The following is a 27,739-nucleotide window of genomic DNA, read 5'->3' on the forward strand; positions in this document are numbered from 1 at the left end:
TAATAATAAAAAAATGTTTGAGTAATATATGTATGTACACACGCACATACACATACACACAAGAAAATATGTATAAGTATATAGCTTGATGAATTTTCACAAACTGAATACACGAATGTAATACCCAGAACTGAAAACAGAACCTAAGTAGCATCCCAGATGCTACTCCCCTGGTGCCTCTTCTCTTCCGGTTACTACCTCCCACTTGGAGTAACCGCTGTTCTGACATCAAATACCGTAGGTGTGTTTTGGCGATTCACTACTCTATGTTAATTAATCATGCAGTATATACTTGTTTTTCCCTTGCTCAAAATTTTGTTAGTAAGATTTATCCACATTTGTTTATACGGTTAGAGTTTATTCATTTTCAAAGTTATACAAAATCTATTTTATGAAAATACCACAATTTATCCATTTTATCATTGATAGGCATTTGGATGGTTTACAGTTTTTGGCTATTACAAATAGTGCTACTATCTAATACATTTGATTGATGTATTTTGATGTATATATGCATGCATTTCCTGGGACATTTCACCATTTTTTATCCATAGTCAGTGAACTCTTAAGAGTTCTTCAGCATTGTGGTCAATAGTTTTACTATGTGTACCTTGTTCAGGTGACAGGTATTACCAAATCCTTCCCTTCGTAGTGTTCTCACTGCACTTTCTCTGTACATAAGATTCTTCATGTTTTCAGTCTCAATATACACATTCACGTCTTTTATTAGATCGTGAATGCTTTTTAGTACTTTGTTTTACTTGCTTGTTTATCCTCAGCATCTGGCACAGTATCTGAAATACAGTAAGTGAGTTGAGTGAATGGTGATAGCTATCACCATTGCCAGCGATTAACACAGCAAGTGTTTTTAGTTATGTGAAGCATCTATCTAGGGTAAAATCTTGCTTTACTCAGAGTCAAAAGGTTAGGACTGGGAAGTGATCACTCTCTGAGAAGCCCACAGCTAAGGGCTCAGAACTGAACATGCTGTGTGGTTAGAGGGAATTGCTGCGGCTTTACAAGCCTCTTGGAGATTCCATGTGTTAACAGCAGTGATTCCAAGGGATAGCGTGGGGGCCAGATATAAATAGCAGAACACAAATGGAGTAATGTGCCACTGCCAAGTTACTGCTGGGGGTGTTTATAAAAAGAAAAGCATTCGCTTCTCAGCTCTCACTGTCAACAGTCTCCCAACCTGAAGACTCGCTCACTACAACTGAGAGAGTGGGGAAACAGTTTGAGACCTAGCATCATTTAAAACTCCTCCACAGGCAGAAAAGCCAGGTAAACATTTTTACTTATTTACACTGAGACTACAGAAGTGAAGAATTAGGAAATAAAAAACCCAAAAACCTGATTCTGAGATTTCTTGACACATACTGCCTTGTGATAGCTATTTGTCAAATCTTATATTCCAAATCTTTTTTTGGAAAGGGAAGTTTAACACAAAAGTGGCATTTTGGTACTATATTTTAATACCTTTAGTGAAACAAACAGCCTAAAGGTGGGAATCTAGGCCAAAGGGAAAGCTATCTTCCTTTCCCCTGTGCTGTTCATTCCCATATTCAGATGCCAGAATATGGTAATTGGTAGGATAAAATAGAAATTTTAGTTCAGTTCCAGTAATGTCAACTTTGTTGTAAATATGTGGAAGGAACTGTAGATCAACCTTTAATTGAATCTGTTGATGGCTCTGGGACAGCTTCAGCCCCTGAGGTCCTCTTACCCTCCCACTTACCCCTTTCAGTCTCATAAACATTGGGATAAATATTGGGCATTAAGCCAGCAGTTGTATAATCTTATTAGAATTGCTGCCTACTCAGTTCCTTCTTATTCTCATTCCCGCCTTCAGAAAGTTTTATCCTTGAGCTTCTCTTGAATGTGAATATTTGCGGGAGGGAGGTCCCTTGGAGAACCGTGTGGTTTGTACCACTACTGGCCTCATCATCTCCTCCATCCTACCCAAATAGGCATGATTTGATTTGCAAAGAAGATAGAAGAATAGAATGATGTGCATGGTTATTAGCTCCTGGAGAATTCTTGGAACTGGGAGCTAGGGGACCAGTTTTGAAATGTTTTTGTTTTAGTTTTGTTTTAGCTGGTGTTCGTTTCCTGTTTATGCAGAGGGGATATTGAGCGATAGGAATAAAATATGAGCATCAGTGACTATGGTGGGGGAGACAACATATCTGGAGGAGAATGGAAATGGTAGATTTAATCTTGAGCAAATTGCTGAAGTTTTCTGAGCTTTCGTTTCCTCAGCCATTGAAATTTATTGATAATCACTTCCTGACCGTCATGATACCCACTCTCACCCAGAATGAAAATATATATAGTGTATCATCCTGCTTATCTACTTTCCTAAGCCTCTTTTTTAAGTCTACTGAATTGAAATTTCTTCATTTTAATTTAGAAGAGAAAAATGAAGACAGGACATTTTGAAATGGTCACCATGCTGTGTCAGCTATGATTCTTATGGAAATCTTCCAGGTAATGTTGGGAATGGGAAGCATGTGGTGATTGGGATAGGGACTCTTGTTATAACATCGCCCAAGGCATCTACGTGGGTTGATATTGCAAGCAAGGGCAGATAGAATAAGTAAATCAGTTTTTTATAAGTAGCTTTCATCTTTTCATTTTACACATTTGATGTATGTTAACTGTAGAAAATTGAAAACATTAATTTAAGCAAAACGATGAAAGTAAAAATCATCTACAGTCTCCACTCAGAGAGAAAGACTCAGTCTGTTGGTGTGCATTCTTCTTGGCTTTTCTCTCTCTCTCTTTCTGTGTGAGTGTGTGTGTTTACAAAAATGGGTTCACACAGTACATTTTTTACTCTCTTTTTAAGTTAATACTGTGCTATAGATGTCTCTCTATATCATTAAATATTCTGAAAATATGTATTTTTCTACAAATAAAATGACACCGCAGTGTTTGGTTACACGTTTTCTATTAAAGTTATATAATGACAATTTTCTCACAGTTAGTATTTTTTTCTCATAGAACTTTTATGATTTTATTTTTTGCAGTTGAATCTTTAAATATGCTTAACATATTTTTATATAAAATATGAGCCAGGTATCTCACTTTATTTTCCCCCCACATTGTTAGCTGCCACATCACTACTGAGTATTTGTCCATTGATATGAAGTACCTTCTTTAAAACATCTTGAATTCTTAACATTTTATCCTTTTTTAAATTCAGTATTCTGATCCATTGTCTATAAAATCATTATATATCCTGTTGCCTGTACTGCAGTGTGATTTTTTATTGAGGTATAAGTCACATATAAGAATTCACCATTTTAAAGTGTAAAATTCAGTGGTTTTCATATATTCACTTGTTGTGCATAGTTGTACCACTGTCTCATTACAGAATGTTCCCATCACTCCAAAAGACACCCTGTAGCTGTTAGCGGTCGGTCCCAGTTCCCCTTTCCCTGAATCCCCTGGCCACCCCCATTTGTGTTCTGTCTCTATGGATTTACCTATTCTGGACATTTCATCTGAATGGAATCATGCATATTTGTCCTTTATGTGGCTTCTTTCAATTTAGCATAACGTTTTTAAGGTTCATCCATGTTGTGGCATATATTTGTACTTTATTCTTTTTATATGTGAGTAATATTCCATTGTGTGGTTGGTTATACCACATTTTGTTTACGCATTCATCAGTTGATGGACATTTGGGTTTTTTCTATTTTTTGGCTCTTATGAATGAGTGGTGCTGCTATGAACTTCCATGGATAAGTTTTTGTGTGAACATAGGTTTTCAGTTCTCTTGGATATATACTTAGGAGTAGAATTGCTGGAGCATATGGTAACTCTATGTTTAACATTTTAAAGAACTGCCAAACTTTTCTACAGTGGCTATACCATTTTACATTCCCACCAGCAGCATATAAAGGTTCAGTGTCTCTACAATCTTGCCACACTTATTTTCTTTTATTTTCTTATCATTATAGCCACCCTAATGGGTATGAAGTAGTACCTCCCTGCAGTTTTTATTTGCATTTTTAATATTCTTTTGCAACATAATTTTAATGTATTCTATGAATGTTCTATAATTTATTTAACCAATTTATTTTCTTGAACAATTAGGTCATTTCCATATTTTTGTAATAAATTTTTAGTAATTGAATTTCATCAGTATTGGCTTTTGTTTCAGTGGACAAATCAGAGGAAGAAAATATAATCAGTGTGTTCCCCTAGCCTTTCATGCGGGTGCCTTATGGTCCATCCAGTTGTCCCTGAATGGTAGTGGCATTTGTGAACTTTTTCACTGCTCAGGGCACTCACTGTACAGAACACACAATCAACCATGGCCTTGGGCCAGAAAGACTTGATGTCTAAAATTAGACATGTGGAGACTGGTTAGAGGCATAGAATAGACAGGAATGTATTGGATCAACTCTGATAGGATATGAGGAACATGGAAAGTGGTGGTTTCAGGGTATGATGTCTTATAATATGTTGAAGTCTTGAAGAAAAATCAGCCGTTAGTACCCAAGATACCATCTCTGGTACATTCTGTGCTGCAGAGGAAAGTACATTTCTTGGCCAGGCAATGGCAGTGATTCGATCTCGTGAAGCTCAGATTTCCACTTCAAGAAACTGACCTACAGACCCAGGAGTACAGGGGTCTCAATGATTTCCCCAGCACAATGTTCTGTGGCTGGTAATCAAGACAGTTTCTGATGCCAGCATAATTCCTTCATTTGTATAATGGTGTTATGAGTTGTCTGCCCAGCTTTTCATAAGGGTTGTCATGAAGACAAAATTAAACTCTTAAAAGTGCTGTGTAAATGTCAGTGGTCTTCATCTTTGGAAGCAGAACATTTTGGTTAAGAAGGACAGACTGGAGCCAGATAGCCTGGGTTCACATCTCAATTCCAGACAGGTTATTCAATCTCTCTGTGTCTATAAATTCTCCAACTGGAGTTGCCGCTTATGCAACCAGTGTACCATACAAGTAGTATAAGAATAATGGAGAGAATGATGTGGAGGGCATTATTCTTTTATTTGTAGAAACTCTTAAATCGTGTCCCTGGGTAGATATGCTCATCCTATTTCTTAATGAATAGGCCATAGTACAGGTTTCTTATTTAATTCACTTGAATATGTAGATGCTTAGATTTCAAAAAGATAAATATAATGCCGATTCTGCCCCTGAGGAACTTACAGGATAACATATATATTCCTATCACGAAATAAACATAACTACAGTTTGTTGAAGGCTTGATCTGTGTGAGGCATGGGGCCAAGGGCTTCGCATATATTCATTATATCATTTAATCCTCACAACAGTCCTGCAATTAAAATATTATTTACTCACTTTATCCTCATTTTTAGATGAAAAAACTGAAGCTCAGAAATGTCAAGTAACGTTCATATCTGATTAATACCTGGTTAGTAACAGACATAGAATTTGAACCCAGATCTATCTGACTCCAAACTAGTGTTAATCTTATCTTATATATATCATTTAAAGATGCATTAGAACTTTTTCAGTTGTATATAGCAGAAACAACACAAACTTGCTCAAGCAGATAGGGAATTTATTGATTCTTTTGACTAAAGTGAAATACAGTCTTCCGGTACAGCCAGATCCAGGGCCTTAAATAATGTTATTAGGGCCTCATCTCTCTCTCCACCTCTCGGTTTTGCAGGCCTGTCTGTGTTGGCTTTATTTGCAGACAGGATGCTCCATGGAACTAAAAGGATAACTATCATAAGCCAATATTATCCTTAGAGCCTATGGTTGTAGAGGAAGAAAGAGTGCTCTGGTGTTTAAGCTTGTTTCATCACTTATCACTGGAGCCGAAGGTGCAGAATCACTCCTCCCCAAACCACGTAGACAATGGAGGGTGTGATCTTAAAGGAAAAGGGGTAATACTTGCCATTATGTATTTATCACGTATAGTATTTCACACATGATTTCAGATTCACTTGACAGTCTTGCGGGGTTGGGGAAATCTGGCTAAGAATATTTTCAAAGCCAGGACTGCCACCCATTTCTTCAGTTTCATACTCATTGGTCTTTTCTCTGTACCACAAGATTCAGATGAATGAGTTATAGGCATAATCATATCCATATCTCACCACTGATATTTATTCTTTCACACAAATAGGTCAGAGCTGAGAAAGTTATCAATATCAATGGAATATACTTCCTAATAAAAACATATCCAAAGCTGGTTGTAAGCAAGGGAGAGATTCTTGGCAGGGCATGAGAGTATGGGGGCAGTAATGTGAGAGAAGATGATATATACCAACTATCTTGTTCAAGGGTATTGATGTCCTTTTCCTTTGAAGGTGAAGGCTGAAATGTTAGACATGGCAGATGATGCATTTGATGATGAATACCAGAAATGTAGTGACAGAATGGAAATCAAATATGTTCCCCAACTGCTCAAGGAAGAAAAAGCAAACCACCAGCCCTTAGAGGCTGTGTGGGAAAATGCAAAAGCCAAATGGGAAGCTGAGAAGCCTCAGATCTTTCTACCTATGAGTTTTAAGGATAACCATGGAATAGCCCTGACGGCATATATTTCTGAAGCTCAAGAGCAAACTCCCTTTTACCACCTGTTCAATGAAGCTGTGAAGATGGCTGGCCAATCTCGAAAAGATTATATTTATGGCTTCCAGTTTAAAGCTTTTCATTTTTACCTGACAAAAGCCCTGCAGTTGCTGAGAAGACCTTGTGAGGACAGTTACAAAAATGTGGTGTACAGCACAAGCCAGGGTACTTCTTTTACCTTTGGAGGCCTAAATCAAGCCAGATTTGGCCATTTCACCTTGGCATATTCAGCCAAACCTCAAGCTGCAAGTGACCAACACATTCTGTTAACCATCCACACGTGCTTTGGAGTTGCCGTTGAAAAATTTTTTGTTAAAGAAAGTGGAAGTGAAAAAGTTATTTTAATACCTCTGAATGAGGTTTTTCATGTGTCACAGGATGGGACTAGCAATAACCTTATCCTTCAAAGCACAAACAAGACCTGCAGCCATTACGAGTGTGCATTTCTAGGAGGTAAGTGTCCCGGCTCTGTCTGTGCTTGTCTGGGAGGGAAGGAGTGGGATTTTTAGGACCAGGGAAAGGTCAGGAAGGAAATCAAGAGGTGTTGGCATTGGTGGTCTCTAGTCTAGCTCCTTTCATGCTGTTAATTTCTTTTTCCAAAATTTAATTTTATCAAATTGATACATTTATAGTATTATTGAAAGTTAAAATAGTATTATAAGGCAATGGTTCTCAACCAGGGTCAGTTTTGTCCCTCAGGGTCATTTGGAAATGGCTAGAAACATTTTTAGTTGTCACAGCTATCCCCAGTTACCACTAGCATCTAATGGGTAGAAGCCAAGGACACTGCTAAACACTGCATAGGACCGCCCCCCACAACAAAGTAATACCTGGCCCAAAATACTGCTATAAGGCTAAGCTTGAAAAATAGCAACCTCCACTTTCTACCCCTCTCCATCACCAGGTGCCACTCCTCAGTGGCATCCATTTTATTTTTTTTAGCTTTTTTTTTTTCAGGTGCTTAATACCATGTTTCTAAATAAATCACATGCTTCAGCTTGTCATTTTTTGATTTTTAACTTTTAGATATTATTTAATGACTTCGCATTCTAGAGAATGAGTAGCTCTCATGCATTAGGAATTCTTTATTGCATTCAGCTGTAACAGAAAACCTGCCTGATCACTCTCATTTCACAAGAAGTCTAGAGGTAGGCTGTCCAGGTTGGTACAGTGGCTCAGTGATATGAGTAACCCAGGCTCTTTCTGTTCTGCCAGTCTTGGTATGTTGGTTTGTTGATTCGTGTTTTCAGTGTCGTTGTCGCAGCTGTAGGCATAAACCTATGTTTAAGATAAAAAGAAGGGGAGAAGAAATTGCAGCCAAATCTGCCTGTTTAATCAGGAAAGTAAAAGTTTTGCCAGGACTCTTTGTAGATTTCTGATGCACACCATTGACTGGGGTGGCCACTTTGTCATTCGTGACTACATGTAAGAAGAGCTTGGGAAGGGGGTAGTTAGCATTTCCAGCCTCTGTGGTATAGGGAGGCAAGGGAGAAAGGAATTAGAAATAGCTGTTAGGTCAGTGAAGTAAAAGTATGTGATAACCACCACCCTCCTCAGTATTCGTGCATTTCCTCCTTTCCATTCTCCCAGTGTAGTAAAGATTGGGGCTTTTTTAAATACCTCTTTTACCCTAGGATTATTAGTTGTATAATTTTTTTGTTTCTTTACTTTTTTATATGCCATCAGTAATTTACCCTCACCTCTTTAGAGCTTCTATGATATGCTCTTTGGGCCTGTTGAGTGTCCTAAAACCCCTTTTCACTCACTACTCTTCTGAGACGTGTAGGACGTCTCCCTGTGAGGACTCCTCTATGTGTTGGATCCCCTCCTCTTCCTTGAATTCCTCCTTTGTTTGGTGGGGGTGAGAGTTCTCTGGAAGTTTTCTGAAGAAAGGGACATTGAGGCAAATTTTCTAAGACTTTGCATGTCTGAAAAATCTACCTTTAGGCTCGAATAATAGTTTGTGTAGATTTGTATTTCTGTTTCGGAAATTATTTTCTTTGGGATTTTGGAGATGTTCCTCCACAGTCTTCTAGTTTCTGGTGCTGCTGTGAAAAGGGTAAAGCGATTCTAATTACTAAAACTTTGAATGAGACATGTTTTTCCCCCTCTGGGAGGTTTTAAGATGTTTTCTTTATTCCCAACATTCTGAAATTTTATGATGTTGTGCCTCGGTGTATATGAGTAAAGGGTTAACAAAACCTTTTCTCCTTCCTCTCATGAAAATGGCCTCCTGGTGATCTTATTCTAGCACCATTTCTCAGAAATCTACCAAAGGTGGAATGCCTAATGCTAAATTGCTTAATGGTAAACATGCCCTTGATTGGTAATGTGAATCTGAGCTGGGAGGCTTGTGAATGAACTATACTTGGAAGAAGCCATAGCACTGGGTACTCCTGAATGTGTTGTGCTACACCCAGATGTTCTTGCTGATTCCTGGAAGTACACTCATTGACTGGTATAAGAAATATTGTCTTCTGCAACAAATAGATATATGACATGAGGCTACTAAACTAGGATGGTTCCTGCACCCACCTGTGTAATCATGTTTCCTTGTAAGTGAATCATCATTTGCGGGGCTAAAGGACAGCCCCGGACTGCTGCAAGGACTTGAATTGAAGGGATATACCTGATGCTGTCCTATTGCTAAACAGTATGCTGTGTTCTCTGCCTTGTGTTCTTCTGCAAAGCTGAGTCAGGTGGTGAGGTGAGGGCCTTTTGGGGTCTTGTGAGTGTGATTGTCTAGCTGAACCCAAAACCATGACTGCTGGTCAAGTAGAGTGAATATTGCAGTAGGGCCTTAGAAGTGGAATAGACCTTCAGACCTTGATTCAATGTGACCAAGGCACTGTGAGATAAAAAAGAACAGATGGGGAAGTGCTGATGAGACCTCATGCATGGGAGTGCTGATCCACTTAGGATTTAATGGTGGAAGCTGTGTAGCTATTGAGGTGCCTAGGACACAGAATTTAAGGGAGCCCTCAGTGTCAGGGTCATATACTTGCAGCATCTGCATTTGCACGATCCTAAGAGTGAGTGCCTCCGTCAGGTTTGTACTCTAGGCACCTTATTTGCCGCATCCTAGTGCTGGCTCTGAGTTGCAAGCCAGTGACACTAACTGTTCACCTAGAGGGACAGATGAAGACTGGAGTGAGTACATTTGTGTTGAGAGAAAAGTGCGCTTCCCCCTCACCAGCCATATATTGGACCTGGCCAAAACCCAAACCAGTTGGAGCCAGCTCATACCAGCTTATGGGAGGTGACTGTGGACATGCATCTCTTCCCAATTCCTCATACATCAAAGTAGCTTGAAATTGGCCATGAATGAGTTATGCCATGGAAATCAACAAACACTACATATCCAGACCCCCATCCCGCACCCCGTAACCTGTTGTACTTTACCAGCACATCACTGCTGGAAACCCAGTTGCAGCTAGGCTGACAGAATGATACCACTTTTGTTGTTCCTAATGCATTCAGCCAAATGCCTTCTGTGGAGGTATTGGTTATACAGAAACCCTGGCTGCAGTAGCTGCAGGTCAAATTGATCACTGGGATTTGGTTGGTTGATAGAGGTGGGCAACAAAGCCCAGAGTCCATGTTCGTGAGTGGGATTATGATGAACAAAAGGGGTGGAGCCATTGGGTTGATGGAGAATGAGCCAAAGCTCAGACCTGTATGGGCAAGTGCATTATGAGCCCCGCATGAGGAAGGAGGAACGGGAAAGGGATTGGGCACACCTCTGTGGGCCTACCTACAACGTCAGGCAGAGGCTCCACTGCAGGTTAATGTTCACACCAGCCACAAGACCTTTGTGGAGGCTCGGGTGTGCTATTTATTTGGAGAGCTCCAAAATCAGGCCACTGCACTTGGTTTAACGCCAGACTGGAGTCTAACCAGTGTCCTCTGCTGCCACCTAGAGACAACTAGTGGGAACCTAGGGTCAAGAACTCTAAAGTGATTATTAAAGCTAAGCTTTTTGAAACACTATAAAGGGTAATAACAAGAACTTAAAAAGCACAAACCAAGAGGATATAATTGGAACCTTGTTCCCTTGTGACTGACTATAATTCTTCATGAAAAAAGACAATATTCCTAAAAGAGACAACATGTTATACTGTACTAAATTTAGTGTTAACAGTCGTGTTATTGTTTTGAACTCGCTTATGATTTCCAAGATAAAAATGTATTATGAGCCTTACAAAAACTAGTTAAAAAAATAGTTCAGTTGGCTAGGAAGTGGAGAGAATACTAGTGTCCTATTAGACAATACAGTTCCTAGTGGGCAAAGATACTAATCTTGGTATTAACCCAAGATTATGAGAGTGAACTGTGAGTAAATGGTGACAAAATCCTTTTTCCTTCCTCATGGGAAAACTACTGTAAGTTAACCTTCTTCTATACCGTTTTCCTAGAAAAGTTGATAAACGTGTAATTAGGCTACATCGCTTAATAGCTAAACATGACCCCATTGGAAAATTTCACCTGGTTTGGGGAGGACTGTAGACGAATTATTAATACCTAACAGGAAGCCATAGCTTTTGGATTCCCTGGACCTTACAGTGAGATACAAGGTTTATTGGAAGAAAATTTATAAGCAGAGAAATAATAGAGCACACAGCATTCCCTGAACTCTCATTATTTTACTGAACAGCCTGAGCATAGATCATCTAGCATGTTGGACAGCGTTTCTGTAGGGAGGGGGCAGGCTATATATGTGTAGATAAGTCCTACATATTAATAGAGTCATGGAGTCAGAGAATATCAAGTTTCCCTGGCTGGAAAAGTGACCTTGTTAGAAAGGAGAAGCCCCTGAACTCCAGTGGCTGGTATTAGTCTGCTTTGTTGAGCTTACTCAGACCTGTTGAGCCAGCTCTTTACCAAGCCATCAAAAGGGAGAAGGAAGATGAACCTATAGGACTCTCTAGGTATATTATCTTTAAATCTGCCCCTAGCCCTCAATAGCCCATTAACTGTAAGTACCTTCATTGGTTCTGATTGACAGCCTTCTTAGCCTTCTTTGGGAGTACTCAGGTTTCTGCGCTGTTGTCTGAGGTTGGCGTATCAGGAAGATCCTGTGTGAACAGGCCAGACAGAATGTGATATATCCATCACCAGGAGAAATTCACATATGAATCAGTGCCTAGAATAATTTGGAAGGCTGTTCAGACTGTTTATTCATATTTATAGGAGAAGGGAGAGGGGCGAGCTCTTTACCACCAGCCTTCTCCAGACTGTCACCAGTCAGACTTCTTCATCCCTATTCTATCAGTCAGGGTTAAACTAGAGAAGCAGCATCAGTAGGAAATACATATTATCTTTAACTGCAAGGAATTGGCTTACGTGAATGTGGGGCTGACAAGGCAAGTCTGAAATCCATGGGTCAGGCTGTCAAGAAGCTGCTGTCCATGGACAGAGTTTCTTCTTCTGAGAAGCCTCAGAGGTTAATCTAAGGCCTTTCAACTGATCGAAACAGGCCCCTCACTTCACGTTAACTGATTATAAATGCTAATCACATCTACACACACTTTCAAGGCAACAGCTAGTAGTGTTTGATTGAATAACTGGGGACTGTACCCCAGACAAGTTGACATGTAAAACTGACCCTCACATCTGTATTGGTTATTCATAACTACATAAGAAATTACTCCAAAATTTAGAGGCTTAAAACCATATTTATTTTCTCACAGTTGCTGTGGGTCAGGAACCTGGGCACAGTGTAGATGGGTCTTTTGGCTCTAGGTCTCTTACAAGGCTGCAGTCATCATAAGACTTGACTGGAGAAGATCTGCTTCCCAGCTCACTCACCTGGTGTTGGTGGGATACAGTTCCGGGTGCATCGTTGACTAAGGCCTCGGTTCCTTACGAGCTGTGGGCCGGAGGCCTCCCTCGTTCCTAGCCTCAGAGGCCTCTCCATACCGTGCCTATCTCACAACATGGCATCTTGCTTCATCAGAGTGAGCGAGAGAGCAAGAGGGGGTGCCAGCAAGTCACAGTCTTTTGCAGCCTAATTATGGAAGTGAGAGCTCATCACTTGCTTTATTGTGTTTGCTAGAAGTAAGTCAGTAGGTTCAGTCCACACTCAAGAGGAGAGGCTCAGACAAAGGCATGAATATCAGGAGGCAGGGGCATTGGGAGCCATGTCAGAAGCCACTTACCGTAATTCCAACCCATTACCTCCTCTTGGGAATGGTCCAAATTGTCTATTCTTCTGTAATGATGTGACCCTCTGCAGGCAGAGTAGAGTAGTCACAGAACTACTGGGAGCAAAGTCAGCATCCAGTTTCATATACTGGTGTTTTTGATCTGATCAATATGATCAGTATGTGTGCTGAGGTCATATGAAATACATATTTACTGAAGTAAAAGATATGTGAATATCCACCTACCACTAAGGTCAGAACAAGCACACTCCTGCAAAAAGACGAGAAATATACTCTTCTTCCAATTCCCCTCATTCTCCAACCTTGGTGCTTGAGAATTCAGTAAAGGCATGGTTGTGGGCAACTTAAAAATAGCTGAGGACAGCCCTGTAGGGATCTTTATTGGAGAAGCTGGTAGAATTTTTCATTTGAAGTCCTAGTCCTTTATAAATAATTTCCTTACTGTGGTAGATTTGCTTATAGAGCCAGAAGCTGTAGTAGAGACAATGGTCACACAGGCTTGATTTGCTTCGTCGTTCTCTAAAAAATGCTTTTCTTCAGATGCAGTCATTTCATATGAGTATGTACTTAAGTAACATAAAGACAGAGTTCATGAGTTGTTTTTGCTGTTTTTTTTTTTTCCATAAAGAGGGACTGCATGTGGGCTTAGTAATCCAGTTCTGGGTGTTTCAGGGGCCTGATCATACAATTCGGGCATTAGTGTTGGTGCATGAGTGTACATAAAGGTAGGTTTCAGTCAGTTCCAAGGCGGTTTGCTCCTTGCCAGAATCATCATTTGAAGGTCAGCTCCTCATGCATAGGATCCAAGGCAATGGATCACCTACTGGACACCCATCATTACAATGGGTGGATGCAGAATTCCATTGGATGTGCCCAGCCTCAGGGCAGGCTGTTTTGTTAGAGAACTGTGCTGTCTTTACAGGTATGACGTCTTGTAGGCGAGGCCCCCATTGATCCAGAAGTTTGGATAAAGTTGTAGGTAGGGCGTTTGTAATGTCTGGTGTAGAGAGGTACTCAGGCTTGTCTTTTCCTTAGTGTTGTCATAATTTTTTTTCACAGTGTTCCTAGGCTAAAAGAAATACCCCAAAGATTCACTTATTAAGTAGTCAGACTACTCAGTAAGTGTTTATGTCCTGACATCTTAATACTCATTTGAAAAAATAATACACATAAAAATTTAAAAAAAATTTTTTGAGTTTATTTGAGCCAAACTGACCACATATGCCAGGGAGCAAGATTTTTAATGCTCCCTACACTAAAAAACAAAAACAAACAAACAATTATTTCGTTCTTAAGCACAATAATTTGTTAATGGGTCATATGTGCCTACTGGACGCTGCACAGCTTCTCAAACCTTGGAATTAGATTAGACACCACCTTACTTCCTGTTCCACAAACATGTGCTTTTCATTGAAACAATTCCTGAAAATCCAGCTTTGCAAATATATGATGTGATGGAACAGAATGTAACATGATATAACTTGGAAACTACATTCTACCTCAAGCTAGTAATTCATGTGGTATCTGACAGAATCAACTAGGGCTGTGTTTGTCTTGAAATGTTAAGACATCTCTTCACACCCCTGTAAGTGTTCTGTAGCATTCAGGTACACCTTGCCATTGTTTGGAAACTGCAGGTCTAATAAATGTAAGTGTGAAAGTGGCTAAGGGTTTAGGAGCTAGGTTTGGCCCTTAATTGGAGGTAAAATTTTTATATAACAGTGGATCTTTTGGGAGTTTGTCCTACCTATGTGAATGTAGTTTAGAGAGAACTCATTGCCCGATAAGATATTGGGTTGGAGAATTATGACTTTTATTTCAGTGAGATGGTTTGTCTCAGTTAGGCCTAGTAACAGGCTAGCGATAGCTCTGCAAAGGGGGGAAGTCCTTGTGTCCAGAAGCCCAGTGGCCAAGAAATACTGCTGTAGTCTTGTTGCCAGAAAGTCCAGTCAGCTATAAGTTTGGTCACAGACATCTGTAATTTCTTGGGATATGGAGGAGATAGGGAACTCTTGGGAGAGCTTTATTTATTATTGTCTGGATGGCTTCTATGGCTTCTTACTGTAGAGTTCTCTACTAAAATGACAGCTTATCAGGTTTTCCATTGTGTCTTGATCCTGTGGGTTCTTTCCTGGCCTTAGGGAGTTTCCTCACACATATAAGCTAATCAGCACTTGCTGAATATTTGGGGGAACCTTTGAAGATCTCCGTCTGTGCAGCTACCTTTGCTTTATCGCTATGTAAAAACCAAATTATCCTGGTATTTTCTGTGTGGAAAAAGAATTAAACTAATACTTATATTACCATTTGAGTTTTCTATTTATTCTTGAGTTATTTTTGATAAGTTATATTTTTCTAGAAATTTGTCCATTTGTCTTATATTTCAAATTTATTGGCATTAAGGTAATCATAGTAATCTTGTGTCTTTTTACATCTGTTGAATATGTGGTTCTATTCACTTTTTTATTCCCTGTGTATTATATATGTGCTTCCTCTCATTTATTTCTGAATCAGTCTCTTACCATTTTTAACCCTGCTACTTCTTTAGAAACCCAAAATAGTTTGATTACTTTCCTGCTGCTTACAATGCTAATGGAAAATTAAATCCAGAGTCAAATAGGGCGGAGAAATGAAGTCTTGACTAAATGGATCTGTGTTAAACGTTAAAAGATACCCGACCTCAAGTGTTAGCTGACTCTGTAATAATCATTTCACAATATATGTAAATTAAAACATCATGCTGTACGCCTCTAACTTTTTAAAACATTAGTTATCAAAAATTCCAATAAAATACACGAGCCTACTACCGAAGGGGCTCTCAAAATTTTGTGCATTAAAGTCACTTGGAGTGCTTATTTAAAATGGGGATTGCAAGGCATCACTCCTAGAAATTCTGTATCAATAGCCCTGGCTAGAGTCCTAGAATTTGCAATTTTACTAAGCACCCAGGTGATTCTGAAGTATGTGACTGGAAGACTACACTTTGAGAAACATGTTCTAATTTGTGCTACAGACAAAAGATAAAGTCTTTAAAAACACCCCAGTGCCTAGTCCCCAGGCTGAATCTATTGTATCTGTAGCTTTCTCATCCATAGCTCCCCTCACCTTCACCTTCCCCTCAACTAAGCCCTCTGGGTAAGGCTTGCATCCACTCATCTCCTGCTGAGACATTTTATAATTGTCTCTAGAACTGTTTTTTGTTTTTGTTTTTATTTTAATTTCCAGTCTAGCCAAACACCTGAGGTTAACCATCCAGATTCTGACAGATCTGTACCATTTCTTGGATCAGTAGAAACTGGACCAAGTCACCTGGATTCTTGGTTCAAACTCCACAAATGAAGCAGGATTTGAGAGCAGATTTTAGAAGAGAACATCTCTCATAGTGAAACCACGCCTCTCAGGGACTCCCCCATCTTGGATGGAGAGATTCATCCTCAGATAACTGAACTTGATTAGGTCAGTGAGTTAGCCAGGCATGGAGAAGAGACCATAAAACATTTAGACCTTTGTGTGGCATTTGGGGAAACCCTCATGGTTCATCCTGGCACCAAATCTAAACACCCTCTCACTGACCTTCTTGCCTTAACCACAGTTGGACAGGCTATTCAGTTCCCTTTTATATCAATTCTCAGGGGAATCACTGCACCACTGATGATTTTTTCTAGGGCATGACTAGCAAGAAGGGCCTAGAACCTTATAAAGGTATACTTTTAGGTGCCATATTCCAATTGTTCGAAAATGGTGGATCTCCTTACATACAGATCAGTGTTCTAGGGCAGACCAACTCTGTTTTTCTGTATGAATGTGAAGGATCTTTCTTCATATATCTGAGGATCTTGAAGTTCTGATTGAGATTCTTTTTCTCTAATGAATAATTGTGATAGTAAGGGGATAGGCTTGCTTTTGAGGACATTTAGTATCTGGAGAGAGGATTAATTGAATAGACAGGTAAATTTTCTCCTAACTTTCACAGACTAATCATAGAATAGAATCATTAAGTGTTAGCTTTAGATGGGCCTTTCGAGGTCATTTGAGGTACAGTAGAAAATGCAGATAAGGAAGCTGAATTCCAGAAATGTTAGATGTTTTATCAAAGATCATACTGTTATTTGGTAGCTGTGATATGAATATAAAAATGTAATTGTTCTGCAATTTGCATCCCACTAAATTATGGGTCTGATAGGCTAAGAGCTGATAGATTAATTACCAATAGCCACAGACAAGTTTGAAATCTTTACTAGGGTAGATTGTGTCTAACTAATAAACCTCTATCTTTATGTTTCAGGACTAAAAACTGCAAATTGTGTTGAGAACATGGGTAAGATATACTTTAAAGTATTATCTCTGTAATGGGAATTTTATCAGTGTTATTTCTCATAAGCGTAGGTCAGAACTACCCCACCATACTGTCATACTGTCAGCCATCATTTCCTCAAGGCTGAGTTGTGCTAACGCTGCTACCTTTTCAGATAAAAGGCCCAGGACCCACTGCTGGTTACATTCCTCTCACCCTCACCTCAGCCTTGCCTGTGTCCCTTCTCTCAAACACTGCATTTGCCTTGGGCACGTAGAGACCCGTGCTGCTATCTCCCTAACCTAAGGACTCCTGAATGCCCTGACATGATTCCTATGCACAGAGCTAGACTTAAAACCGTATGTTTTGATATCTTAGGAAATAACATTTGGGAGATTAATGAAGGAATAGAGTGAATATAGCTCAAGGTGGGAGCCTGGTGGGGGCGGAGTGGCTGCATGGTTATGTGGTCTCAGCTTCCTGGGGCGGAGGTGGTGGGGGGTAGTGGGTGGCTGTGACAACAGATAATCCTTAGAGGATCATGGAAAAGATTTGGGTAGGTAAATAGGAATTCTAAGAGTATTTAGGAATAGCATTATCATTTAGGCTCTACAGGTTGAACCAGAGTTGCCAGAAAATACCTTGGGCTGATGCATGCTCTGGGTGGATTGTTTGGAAGATTTCCTTATTAAAAAGTTTGAAAGTAAGGGTCCATTTCTAGCTGTCTTCCCAGCTAGTTTTTCTATGAATTATTCTTCATGTAATCGAAATGAATTCACATCCATTTGTTTTCGAGATTGAAGCTTTTATATTTCTCTTCTTACCATGTTTCACACGTACCTTAAATGTAAGCCAACTCAAATTTTTATCATTAACAAATGTCTGAAAATAGACTGAATATGACGTTGACATCTGAGCATAGTGCTATGTATTGAAAACATGTTTGTATTTCAGAATATTTTCAACCCATCTCCAGCCCTGGTAAGTGTGCTCTCATTTAAAAAAATAATCTTTCATAGCTGTTTAGTAGTTTTTGTTTAGCAAATTCAATTCATAGCTGAAGAAAGAGTATTTTGCTGATATGAAGGAGTAACTGGGCAGATACGATGGAGGGGAAAAAAGAATCTATTCTGGGGAAATTAGCCTCTCTGTACATGAGAGGATACGCTCTCTGGAAATCTGAACATTCTGGGGAATGAGGTTGGTGGGACCTGAAGAGCTAGTTGTTCTTGACAGGTCTGAGGGCTCTATTGTCATTGAGATTAGCCTGTGTGACACCATTCAGATGAAAACAGAAAAGTCAGTCGTTTATACCTTTCAAATATGGTAATGTTTGGTACCATTTGACTAAAATATCTAGGTGATTTCATCCTTTTTTCTCTCCCTAAGTTTCCACTTATTGTGATATGGCCTAAATCACTTGTTTGCATTTGAGTTCCTTATATATTTGGCCCATGTAGCTACAGTAAGGTTTTTGTTATTGAAGAGAGAAAGGTATCTGGCCTTGCATTAAGTATGCATTTTATTTGATGTTTGGAAGATATTTCCTGTCCTGATATGAAGCATTTCATGCCTCTGAGGACTTGCTTAGCAACACCTCTTGTTGGTCCATTGCGCACAAGTTCAACTGGTCACTTTTCAGGGACCCCAAGTAACTTTTCACAACACACATTTTTCTAGTTCATTGAAATCTCCGGGAGACTTGCTACACGTGATTGTTTTTTTTTAGTAGAAGGGTCAGAGGAAGGTTCCAGCCCAATTAGCCAAAGCGTATTTAGATTCTGGCTGACACTTAAATTTAGCAGTATTAATTTCCTGGACATACCAAGTGGTTCTTTATGGCCATATTATCTGAAAATAATTTTGCTGTAACTATAGTAACTCTCAGTGATTTTGTTATATCATTAAAACTAGAAAGTTTCTTTTTATAACATAGGTGATAAAAACCAGAAGCTCGAAGACCCTGGTAAGACATTTTCATAAACTCTGGGCGCTTACATTTGCAAGACAGCTCCCTTAGGGGTGGGAGCAGGTGGGCATGGCCTAGTAAGGAATGTTGGGAAGAGGAATAGCAACTCACTTTAGCTTACTAGTTTCATGTATCAGAGACCCTCAGTTGGACTTCTTCATAAAGATGACACAGCAGCTCCCTGTGTCTCCTGACAGTCCTTAGGTCATCCCAGTGGAGCAGTTAAGAGACATGACATGAGGAACCAGCTCTAGAGAACATATTATTTTCTGCTTTATGCTAGTTGTTGCATAGATAGAGGAGAGTGTAATTGATTATTCCACAAACTCTTGTGACATAGGGTGTTGGGAAGGGGCAGTTAAAAATGGCATTAGTTTTTCCTAAATTAAAAGGATTTTGTATATTCTGCTTCCAGCAATTTAACAAATGCCATTAGCCATATCTTTTAGATAATCGAATATGCTCCTAAGTACAGCTCATTCCCAAGTTTTTGTCTTTGTTTTTGTTGTTTAAAAATGACATTATTCAAATGTCCTCAAGGGTACTGGGACAGGAACACTCATAAATTACTGGTAAGATCATAAATTGGAACTTTTCTGGAAGACACTTTGATAGTATGTATTACTAGCTTTGAAAATGTTCATACCTTTTAACCCAGTTATAACATTTTTAAATATTCGTTCTAAGGAAATAATCATAAATCTTTATGTATAAAATGTGTACAAAAATGTTTACACAGTGTTAAGGTAGCCAAAAATTTATAAGAACCTTAGTGTCCAACAGTTAGATATTATTTAAACAAATTATCTTCATATTATGAAACACTGAAAAATCATTTTTGAAAAATAAAGATATGAGAAAGTACTTACATACAGTGGCAAATAAAAATACGAAATAAAACATCATATAGAGAATAATATCAACTTCATTAAAAAGTGTAAAAAGGTTCAAACCTCCCGTTATAAGATAAATAAGTCCTGGGGTGGAATGAACAGCATGATGGCTATTTTCACCACTGCTGTATGGTGTGTTTGAAAGTTGCTGAGAGAGTAGATCCTAAAAGGTCTCATCACAAGGAAGAAAACATTGTTTTCTTTCTGTTTTTTTGTATCTATATGAGATGATGGATGCTAACTAAACTTATTGTGGTAATCATTACACAATATACATAAGTTAAATCATTATGCTGCATACCTTAAATTATAGAGTTTTCTCCGTTACTCTGTCCTCTGCCATTTCTCAACATTTTTAGAGCTTTCCACTCTAAATAGCCATATAAATATAAGATTAAATTAATTTTTAAGCCAATTGCATTTTTTACTAAATAGTTCCTATTCTCATCTTTAGGAATGAAAAGCCAGGAGTCCACTGTGTTACCTGGTAAGTGATCTTTTTACTTTACTCTCTGAGACCAGCTACAAGGTTAGGAGGAGGCATGAGGAGTCTTAGGACTAAGGATATTACCGGACGTGGAGTTTGAGGAATGAGTTAAGCCAGAACAGAGGGACTCCATTTATTGACTGCTTATCATCTTTTATGCAGTATACTAAGCACTTTTATGATGTAGCTCTTTTAATCATCATTTACTACGGACCTGCAAAGTAAAGATGGCTTTGGCATAAATAAGGAATTGAAGGTCAGAGGGGTTAAGAAGGCTGCCTAATCATAAAGCTTATAACTATAATGACAATAGAACTAAACCAGGCAGAGTCTCACACCCAGTACTGTTCTATTTAAAAGCCGATGGGCTAGGACTGCCTTATGAAGATAAGGTTGGAGACACATAGGCTGGCTAAGGAGTTGGGTTTTGTCCAGGTAGAGAATGAAGAACCATTGAAATGTGTTTTTGTTGTTACTGTTTTCTTTCCCTTTTTTAAGTGTCAGAGATTGGCGCGGGGGTGGGGGGTTGGGGAGTGTAGACAAAGGGAGCATTAACACTGACCAGCACTCATTTGTCTATAGTTACGAAGAGCCATGAACCGATCCAGATACCTGGTAAGACAGCTTTCTTTTCACTCTCTGGGCTCAAATATGAGGAGAGAAGGACTCCCCTGGCATTAAAGAGAATATTGTCATGAGACTGGTTATTCATTAATATTTCTCTTACAGCTGCCTGCCAATCGTTCTACAAGCTTTAGCTGGGAAAGAGAGTAGAGGAGTGCCTTTGCTTTTGTTCCTGGAGCAAGAAAGTTGGCTCTGTGGGGACATGGCTGTAGGCAGGGCTGCTGGGACCTGGGTACGTGCAGTCCAGCACCTGCCAGGTTCTGTAGCTAAAGTTACTCAATAGAAACTTTAACTTCATATGAAAGCTGTTAGCTTTGGCTACCATCTCAGCCTCTAGGGTCTCAAGGTAACAAAACGTAGTATTCTCCTGGCTCTACGTAGAGACTGATTTGAAGGTGCCATGTCAGAAGGCTCCTCTAAGCTTGGTGTGGATTTGCAGTGATGGTTCATGTAACCATCACTGTGCAACTTTTAAACAAAAAGCCAGAAACTACAACGGTAGAGGGACCTTTGGCGCTTGTGTCACTTGAGCTCATCAGACAAGAGTTTGGAAATTGTACTCACTGGAGCAAACTGCAAGTCACTGAAAACTTCTCTTTTAGGAATGAAAATTCCAGAATCTTTTTCCATTATCTGGTAAGCAGTGGTAGGCAGGCCAGAGAGGAAGCTGCCAATTTGGGGTGGGGAACATAGACATAACTGTCACCATTAAGTATACAGAGGAGCCCAAGTACTTTGCACAAAATCACATAAGTAAGTGAAGGACCCAGGTCTCTTAACATATGACCAAGTACTCCTTCCTTAAGATTTGCAGTTCATCATGTGTTTTTCCAGTGTATTCACCATGGCAGATTGACCCCACCTTTAAGATATAGCTGTGATATGGGTATTTATAAAGTGTGAAGCTTTAATTGGAAGGCAAGGCCATTGAGGGGCCTTAAGTTCTATGGCCAGAGAAACTAAGAGTGACTCCTGCTAAGTTCCTTAGAAGGGCAGGAAAAACTAAGAAAGACTCTCAAACTTAATTTTTTCCTGAAACAATTTTTTTAAAAAGTGGACATAATATTTTACCAGAGAGCTGTGGACAGTAGTGACACTTCTCTATGCCTCAGAATTGTCATCAAACATGGCTAACCCTTGTCATGTTTACCTTATGGGAATATCTGTAAAGACTGTAAAAACATAAAACTTCGGGGTACAAGCCTGTATCCAGTGCTTAAACCCCTTCTCTTGAGTTCATGCAGTGTTTTGAAAATAATTTTTGATAGGTTTGTCATCATAGAATGATGATCCGTTAAAGAAATTAGATTTTTTGGCATTCACTAAATTATATCCATGCATACAGTGCTAGCTTTGTCCTTCGTTACATCTGTGGAAATTCCGTCTGTGCACAGAAACACATGTTCATAGCTAACTACCTAAAGCCCAGACGTAGGCCCCGAGAGAGGGCTCAGCAGCTCTATATGTTCACCAGGTTTGCACTGTTGGATTTGGCCACAACCTGGAAGTGAACCTCTGATGACACCTATGCGACACCCTGTGTGCGTACAGCTTTAGCTCTCTGGAACCGAGTTTGCATAGTACTGTCAGAGGCACTTTAGTAAGCGTACTGGTTGTCTGAAAGGCAGCTGCTGAGCAGGGTTTGGGGATTGAAGATAGCGAGACTCAGCTTCCTGAAGTATCTCCTCTGCCATTTTCCTCTGGGTGACTTTGTATAAGTTACGTCACTTTTCTGGACCTCTCCTTCCACATCTGTAAAATGAAGAAAATGTCTGTCTTGCAAGACTGATTAACCTCTTAAGATAAAATACCGGGACATGAATAGTTTAAAATAGCAGTATATGGTAGCTGTCTTTATTTAATCATCTGGAACTCTTTTCTCATTTAGGAATAAAAGTGATACAACCAGATGAAAAACCTAATAATACATTTTTTTTATTGGGGATGGAGGCACCATGGAGTTCTGAGTCCTTTACCACAATCATTCAGTTAGCCCAGTGTTCAGGGCTCTGGGGAGGACACCTTGGCTATATAGCTTCTGACATCCCAGTCTGCTCTTATGGCTCTCAGGGCCAAGCAGAGAAAAAGGTGCTTGATCTGAAACTGGAACGGTTGGCTTCCAGCTGCACCTGTCTATTCCAGAATGGGGCAGGAGGCTTCCCCAGGTGAGCTGGCTGGTGAGAGGATCTGTAGTCACAGGAATAGCATTGTCAAAGAGGTGTGGTACAGCATAGGACAAACCGTTCCACGCTTCTCACTGCAGTCCCCATGTCCTCCAACAGATAGGCTACTAGGTTTTGCTGGGACTCTTTTGTATTGTGCCTCTCCTAGAAAGCTATGTATAAGTGCACGTTGTTGTTGTTGTTGTTGTTGTTGTTGTTGTTGTTGTTGTTTTGGTCAAAACATTTATGCTGGATCTCATTTAATCCAAGATACTGTTTTTGCCACTTCAGAGATGAGGACATGGAATAGAACATAGCAAGGTTAAGGAACCTGTAAAGTGCTAGAAGGAGAACCAGGACTCAGACTTTTCAAGTTTTGTTCACTTTCTGTCACATGAGACTTGTCTTTCATCTAGATTTAGTTTTAAAAGACACACCTCTATCCTGGGCTCCTATAATTGGCATTTGCCTTCAATGTCATCAAAATATGGCAATATTAATATTTCAATGCTAGGCACACAACTTGGAGGAGTGTAACATAATATAATCAGGAGCAGAGACTTTGAAATCAGACCTTGCTCCCACTGACTACCTCTGATACATTTTGAGGAACATATGTATAATATGGATAACTATACCTACCTTCTAGGACTGTAAGAAATAAAGGTGACATATACATAAAGCATTTGCACAATGTGTGACACATAGTAAGCACTCAAATGGTAGGTATTAATGTTGTACTTAGGAATCTAAATCTAAAGAAAGTACTTTTGTAATTAAAATTTTAATCATTCTTTTAGTGGAAACATACATGGTAAAAAAAAAAAATTCAAAGAGTGCAAATGAGTAAAAATTGAACCCTCCCTGCAACCGCACACATACCTCTAAACCTAATAACCTGCTCCTCAGGCCCACTCCCAGAAATAACTAGGTTTGCTTATCATTTAATCAGATTTTTCTCTTCTGTATAAATAAGTGTACAATGCAATTAACCCCAAATCTGTTTATATTGTAGAATATGAAAGTCAAGAAGAAATCAACAATCCTAGTAAGAAATCTCATTTCCTTAGTCTATAAAATGTTTGATCTGCAATGTAGAAAATAAATTTTATTTTTTCTTAATAAAAGGAACAAAGTTTCAAAAATGTAAGGCATCCTAACAGAATATAATGTCATATCCAAATATTCGTGTGTGTGTATATGGTGGGAGAACTGGACTGTTTCTTGAACAGTTATTTTGAACTGTGTAGAGACTGTACTGTTTAGAGCAGTTATTCTCAACCTTGTCAACCCAGTTCTCCCTTTTTATAACATATTTTATAAAGCTCTGATACTATTCTGAAACAAAATTCATAGATAAGACCTACCTGCACCCATTTAAACAGTCAATATAATGTCCTAACTATAATTTATAACAAAATTACACAGGGGGCCCTAGGTAGAAGCTAATGTTTATTGAAACTATCCAAAAAACTTATTTTTATATATAAAACTGATTTAAGTTCTGGTTTGAGCTGTGAAATTATGTATGTGTCTAGCAGTGCATTTGAAATTTGTGTGGAAGTGGGTTGATTTTTCATGGTGCAAAACTAGCCCTCTACTTCCACCCCTTCCACTGTGGTGACAGTCGAAGAATACCGACAAACTTCTAACTGCCTTTTAGTGGGCAGTACTGCCTCCCTTAAAAACCACTGCTCTAATAGTAACAAACTAAAGCATTTCCCCATCTGTGCACATATAACTGCATGTTTATAATTATAACAAGTAAATCGACAAATGAGTTGAAGGCTTTTATAAAATTTACTGGTGATTTCTCTTGGCCTCACTTATGAAATCCAAGCGGTGATCTCATTTGGATACTTCCAGTCAGTCCTCCCTTGTACAGTCTAAGCAGAACAGCGGAAGTCCGGTGTCTGAGTTAAGGGTAGTGTGAATCAGATCATCCCGAGATGGACCCCACTGTTCCTTTCCATTAGTTCAGATGAAAGGGAAGCAGTTTTCTCCAGAGCAGTGTTTTATGTATGGGGTAAAAAATGAAAATTTTTATGAGCTTTTAGGGCTTAGTGTTTAAAACTACAGCAATATACAGTTGTATATTGGTAGCTATGAGAGTATGCACATGAAATATACTTGAAATAGAAAAGATAGGATTAAACTTTACCTTGCCTATATATACAAAAAATAGAAATAGAAAATTGCTGAGAATTCTAGAGAACTTGAACAACAAAAAATTATTTTGTCTACATAGATATTAAAAAGCCTGTGGAATCCTAGATAAAACTTAGATCAGCACAGCCTAATGATCTATATGAAAATATAGCGTGAAATCTGTAATGAACGATATTTATTTGAAAATTGTTCTTGGTTAGAAGTACTTAAGTTTCTAACTCAACTTGAATGTTTGTTTACATATTTGGAATATATTATATAGATAGATGAACTTGGTAGTAAAAAGACATATCAATGATTATGTGTTTTCATTAACAGCTCCAGGTCCAGCTCCAGGTCCAGTTCCAGGTCCCAAAGTCCGTCCCTCTGAATCTTCTGGCAAAATGCTCCTTCCATCGTTTGGGACATTCATCATTTTAATCAGTGCTTCTGTCTTATATCTTTGTTGCTCTGTAGTCTGATACATTTATTACTTGAAATACACTACAGGGATTCCATAGGAAATCATCAAAAGGAATGATGTATTTGTCACTTATTGGCCAAAGTCAATTAATAAAATAAGAACCGCATATGTTGTTCACTTTGCAAATTCAGAAAGTTGGACCAGATGTCATAGAATCATTTTCACTTATTTGTATATAAACCTTATGACTGCAGAAAACCTGTATACTTCTGATTGAATTCAATAAAAGACTTTAAGATTATTAGATGTCAGTAGAATTGCCAGATATTAAAATATGAATTCTTGAATTAGCATTTTAAAGATACTCATCTTTGAAGGATTAGACTTTGACTTCAAATAGTATCACCCCTCAATATATGAACATTATTTCTATAAACGTAACAGTTTCACATACAGTCTCTAACTTGAATCTCATGTTAACCCAGAAAAGTAGACAGTACTCTATATGTATGCTAAATAAGTAAGGGAAAATGAAGTTATACAGTATAGGACCATTTTCCCCAAGGTACTGTGGTAGTTGAATTGAGACTTGGATATGGGGCTTTGGTAACTGACAGTTGTTTATATTTCGCCAGTGTTTCAAAAAGGATTTAAGACCATTTCAAAGATATTACATAAAACTGCATAAAATCCAAACTAGGTGTTAGGGGGGGTTCAGTGTGCTTTCACTCCACCATTTACCTCTCTCCACGTTCAGAATTTTGAGTGGACTATCTACAAGAACTGTTAGCCAGTTGAAGACTAAACACAGAACTTCTGTAAATTGTGCTGGAGAACACAACTTAGTGCTGAGGCCAAAGTGGACCTTGTCTCCTCTTCCTCGCCCAGACCTAGAACCTGGTTACCGCTTGCTTGGAACATACCTTTAGTACAGATCAAATTGTTATCTGACCAGCTACATTAAGGACCACAGGCCTGCCTTACACATGCGGTTAAGTCACCAGCGGGATTGAAACCGAGGCGGCCCACTGGGTCTGTCTTTAAAAGGCAGACCTTTGGCCCTATGTAAGGGTATTTATCTTGTGAAATTAGGTGCCTAACAATATCAGAACACAGAAAATGAAAAGCTAGAGAAGTGAAAATGGTATGCATGAGAGTGATCCATCCACTAGGGAGTGTAGCTCAGTGAGGAACAATGCTCATCAGATCAGCAACTTTTCCTACCATAAGAGGGTGCACAGGGGGACAGAAACTCCCTCCAAAGTCGGCTCTGAGGATGAGGATGGGAGTGTCTATCTTCTGGTCTAAGAAGAAAAAGAATTTGTCTTCCAACACTGTTGGAATTGCTAATGAGTAGGAAAGTGTGATGAAAGAGGGTGGTATTAGAGTAGTAGTAATAAGTTTGCATGCTATAAACTTGGCAAAAGTGGCTGCAAACTTCTAGCAGCAATCTGGAAATCATCGGTTTTAAAGATCCCAGTCTTCTACACAACTACCTAGTCTGCAGCTGGACAGAAATTCTTTAGTGGGATCTGAGGATGGCCTCTGTATATACAGTGCAGCACATTCTTCACTCTCCTCATAATTAGCACAGTGGCAAGATTCATGCCAATGCATCACACAGAAATGAAAAGTTTAAAGCATTTCTAAGAGGAACCAACATGATGCAGCCTGGGTATGCAATCTGCAGTCAGAACAATTGTTTAAAATTATCTGGTTGTGAATGACTATGTCACATTATGATGTCTAATTCAGATTTTCTTGTATTTTTAGATACTAATGACGTATTAGAGAATTCTTTATCCTAGATGATACCTGAAGTACGTTTATTTCCCACGTCAAATATTATCAGCATTGATAGTTTCCTCAGGAGGGAAAAATCAGACTTAAAACAAGGAAAGATTAAAATTCTTAAATTGTGATTATAATTTAATACTTGTGTAGACATGGTCATTCTCCCAGAACCAAATGAAGCAGACAGAATTATATAA

The 27,739-nt window shown here is 39.0% G+C and overlaps 1 protein-coding gene across 1 annotated transcript; it reads left to right on the forward strand.

The window, feature by feature from the left end:
• The first annotated feature begins 2,422 nt into the window (after window positions 1–2,422).
• ART3 (ADP-ribosyltransferase 3) lies at window positions 2,423–27,160 on the forward strand. The gene is given in 10 exon segments (XM_023530879.1): window positions 2,423–2,456; window positions 2,459–2,490; window positions 6,319–7,036; window positions 17,033–17,065; window positions 17,996–18,016; window positions 18,960–19,007; window positions 20,358–20,390; window positions 20,973–21,005; window positions 24,192–24,224; window positions 25,664–27,160. Coding segments are annotated over 10 exon segments (1,128 nt in total). The 3' UTR covers window positions 25,807–27,160.
• Window positions 27,161–27,739: the final 579 nt, after the last annotated feature.

Source organism: Pteropus vampyrus, unplaced genomic scaffold (genome assembly GCF_000151845.1).
Source record: "Pteropus vampyrus isolate Shadow unplaced genomic scaffold, Pvam_2.0 Scaffold56, whole genome shotgun sequence".
In the NCBI taxonomy this organism is placed as follows: Eukaryota; Metazoa; Chordata; class Mammalia; order Chiroptera; family Pteropodidae; genus Pteropus; species Pteropus vampyrus.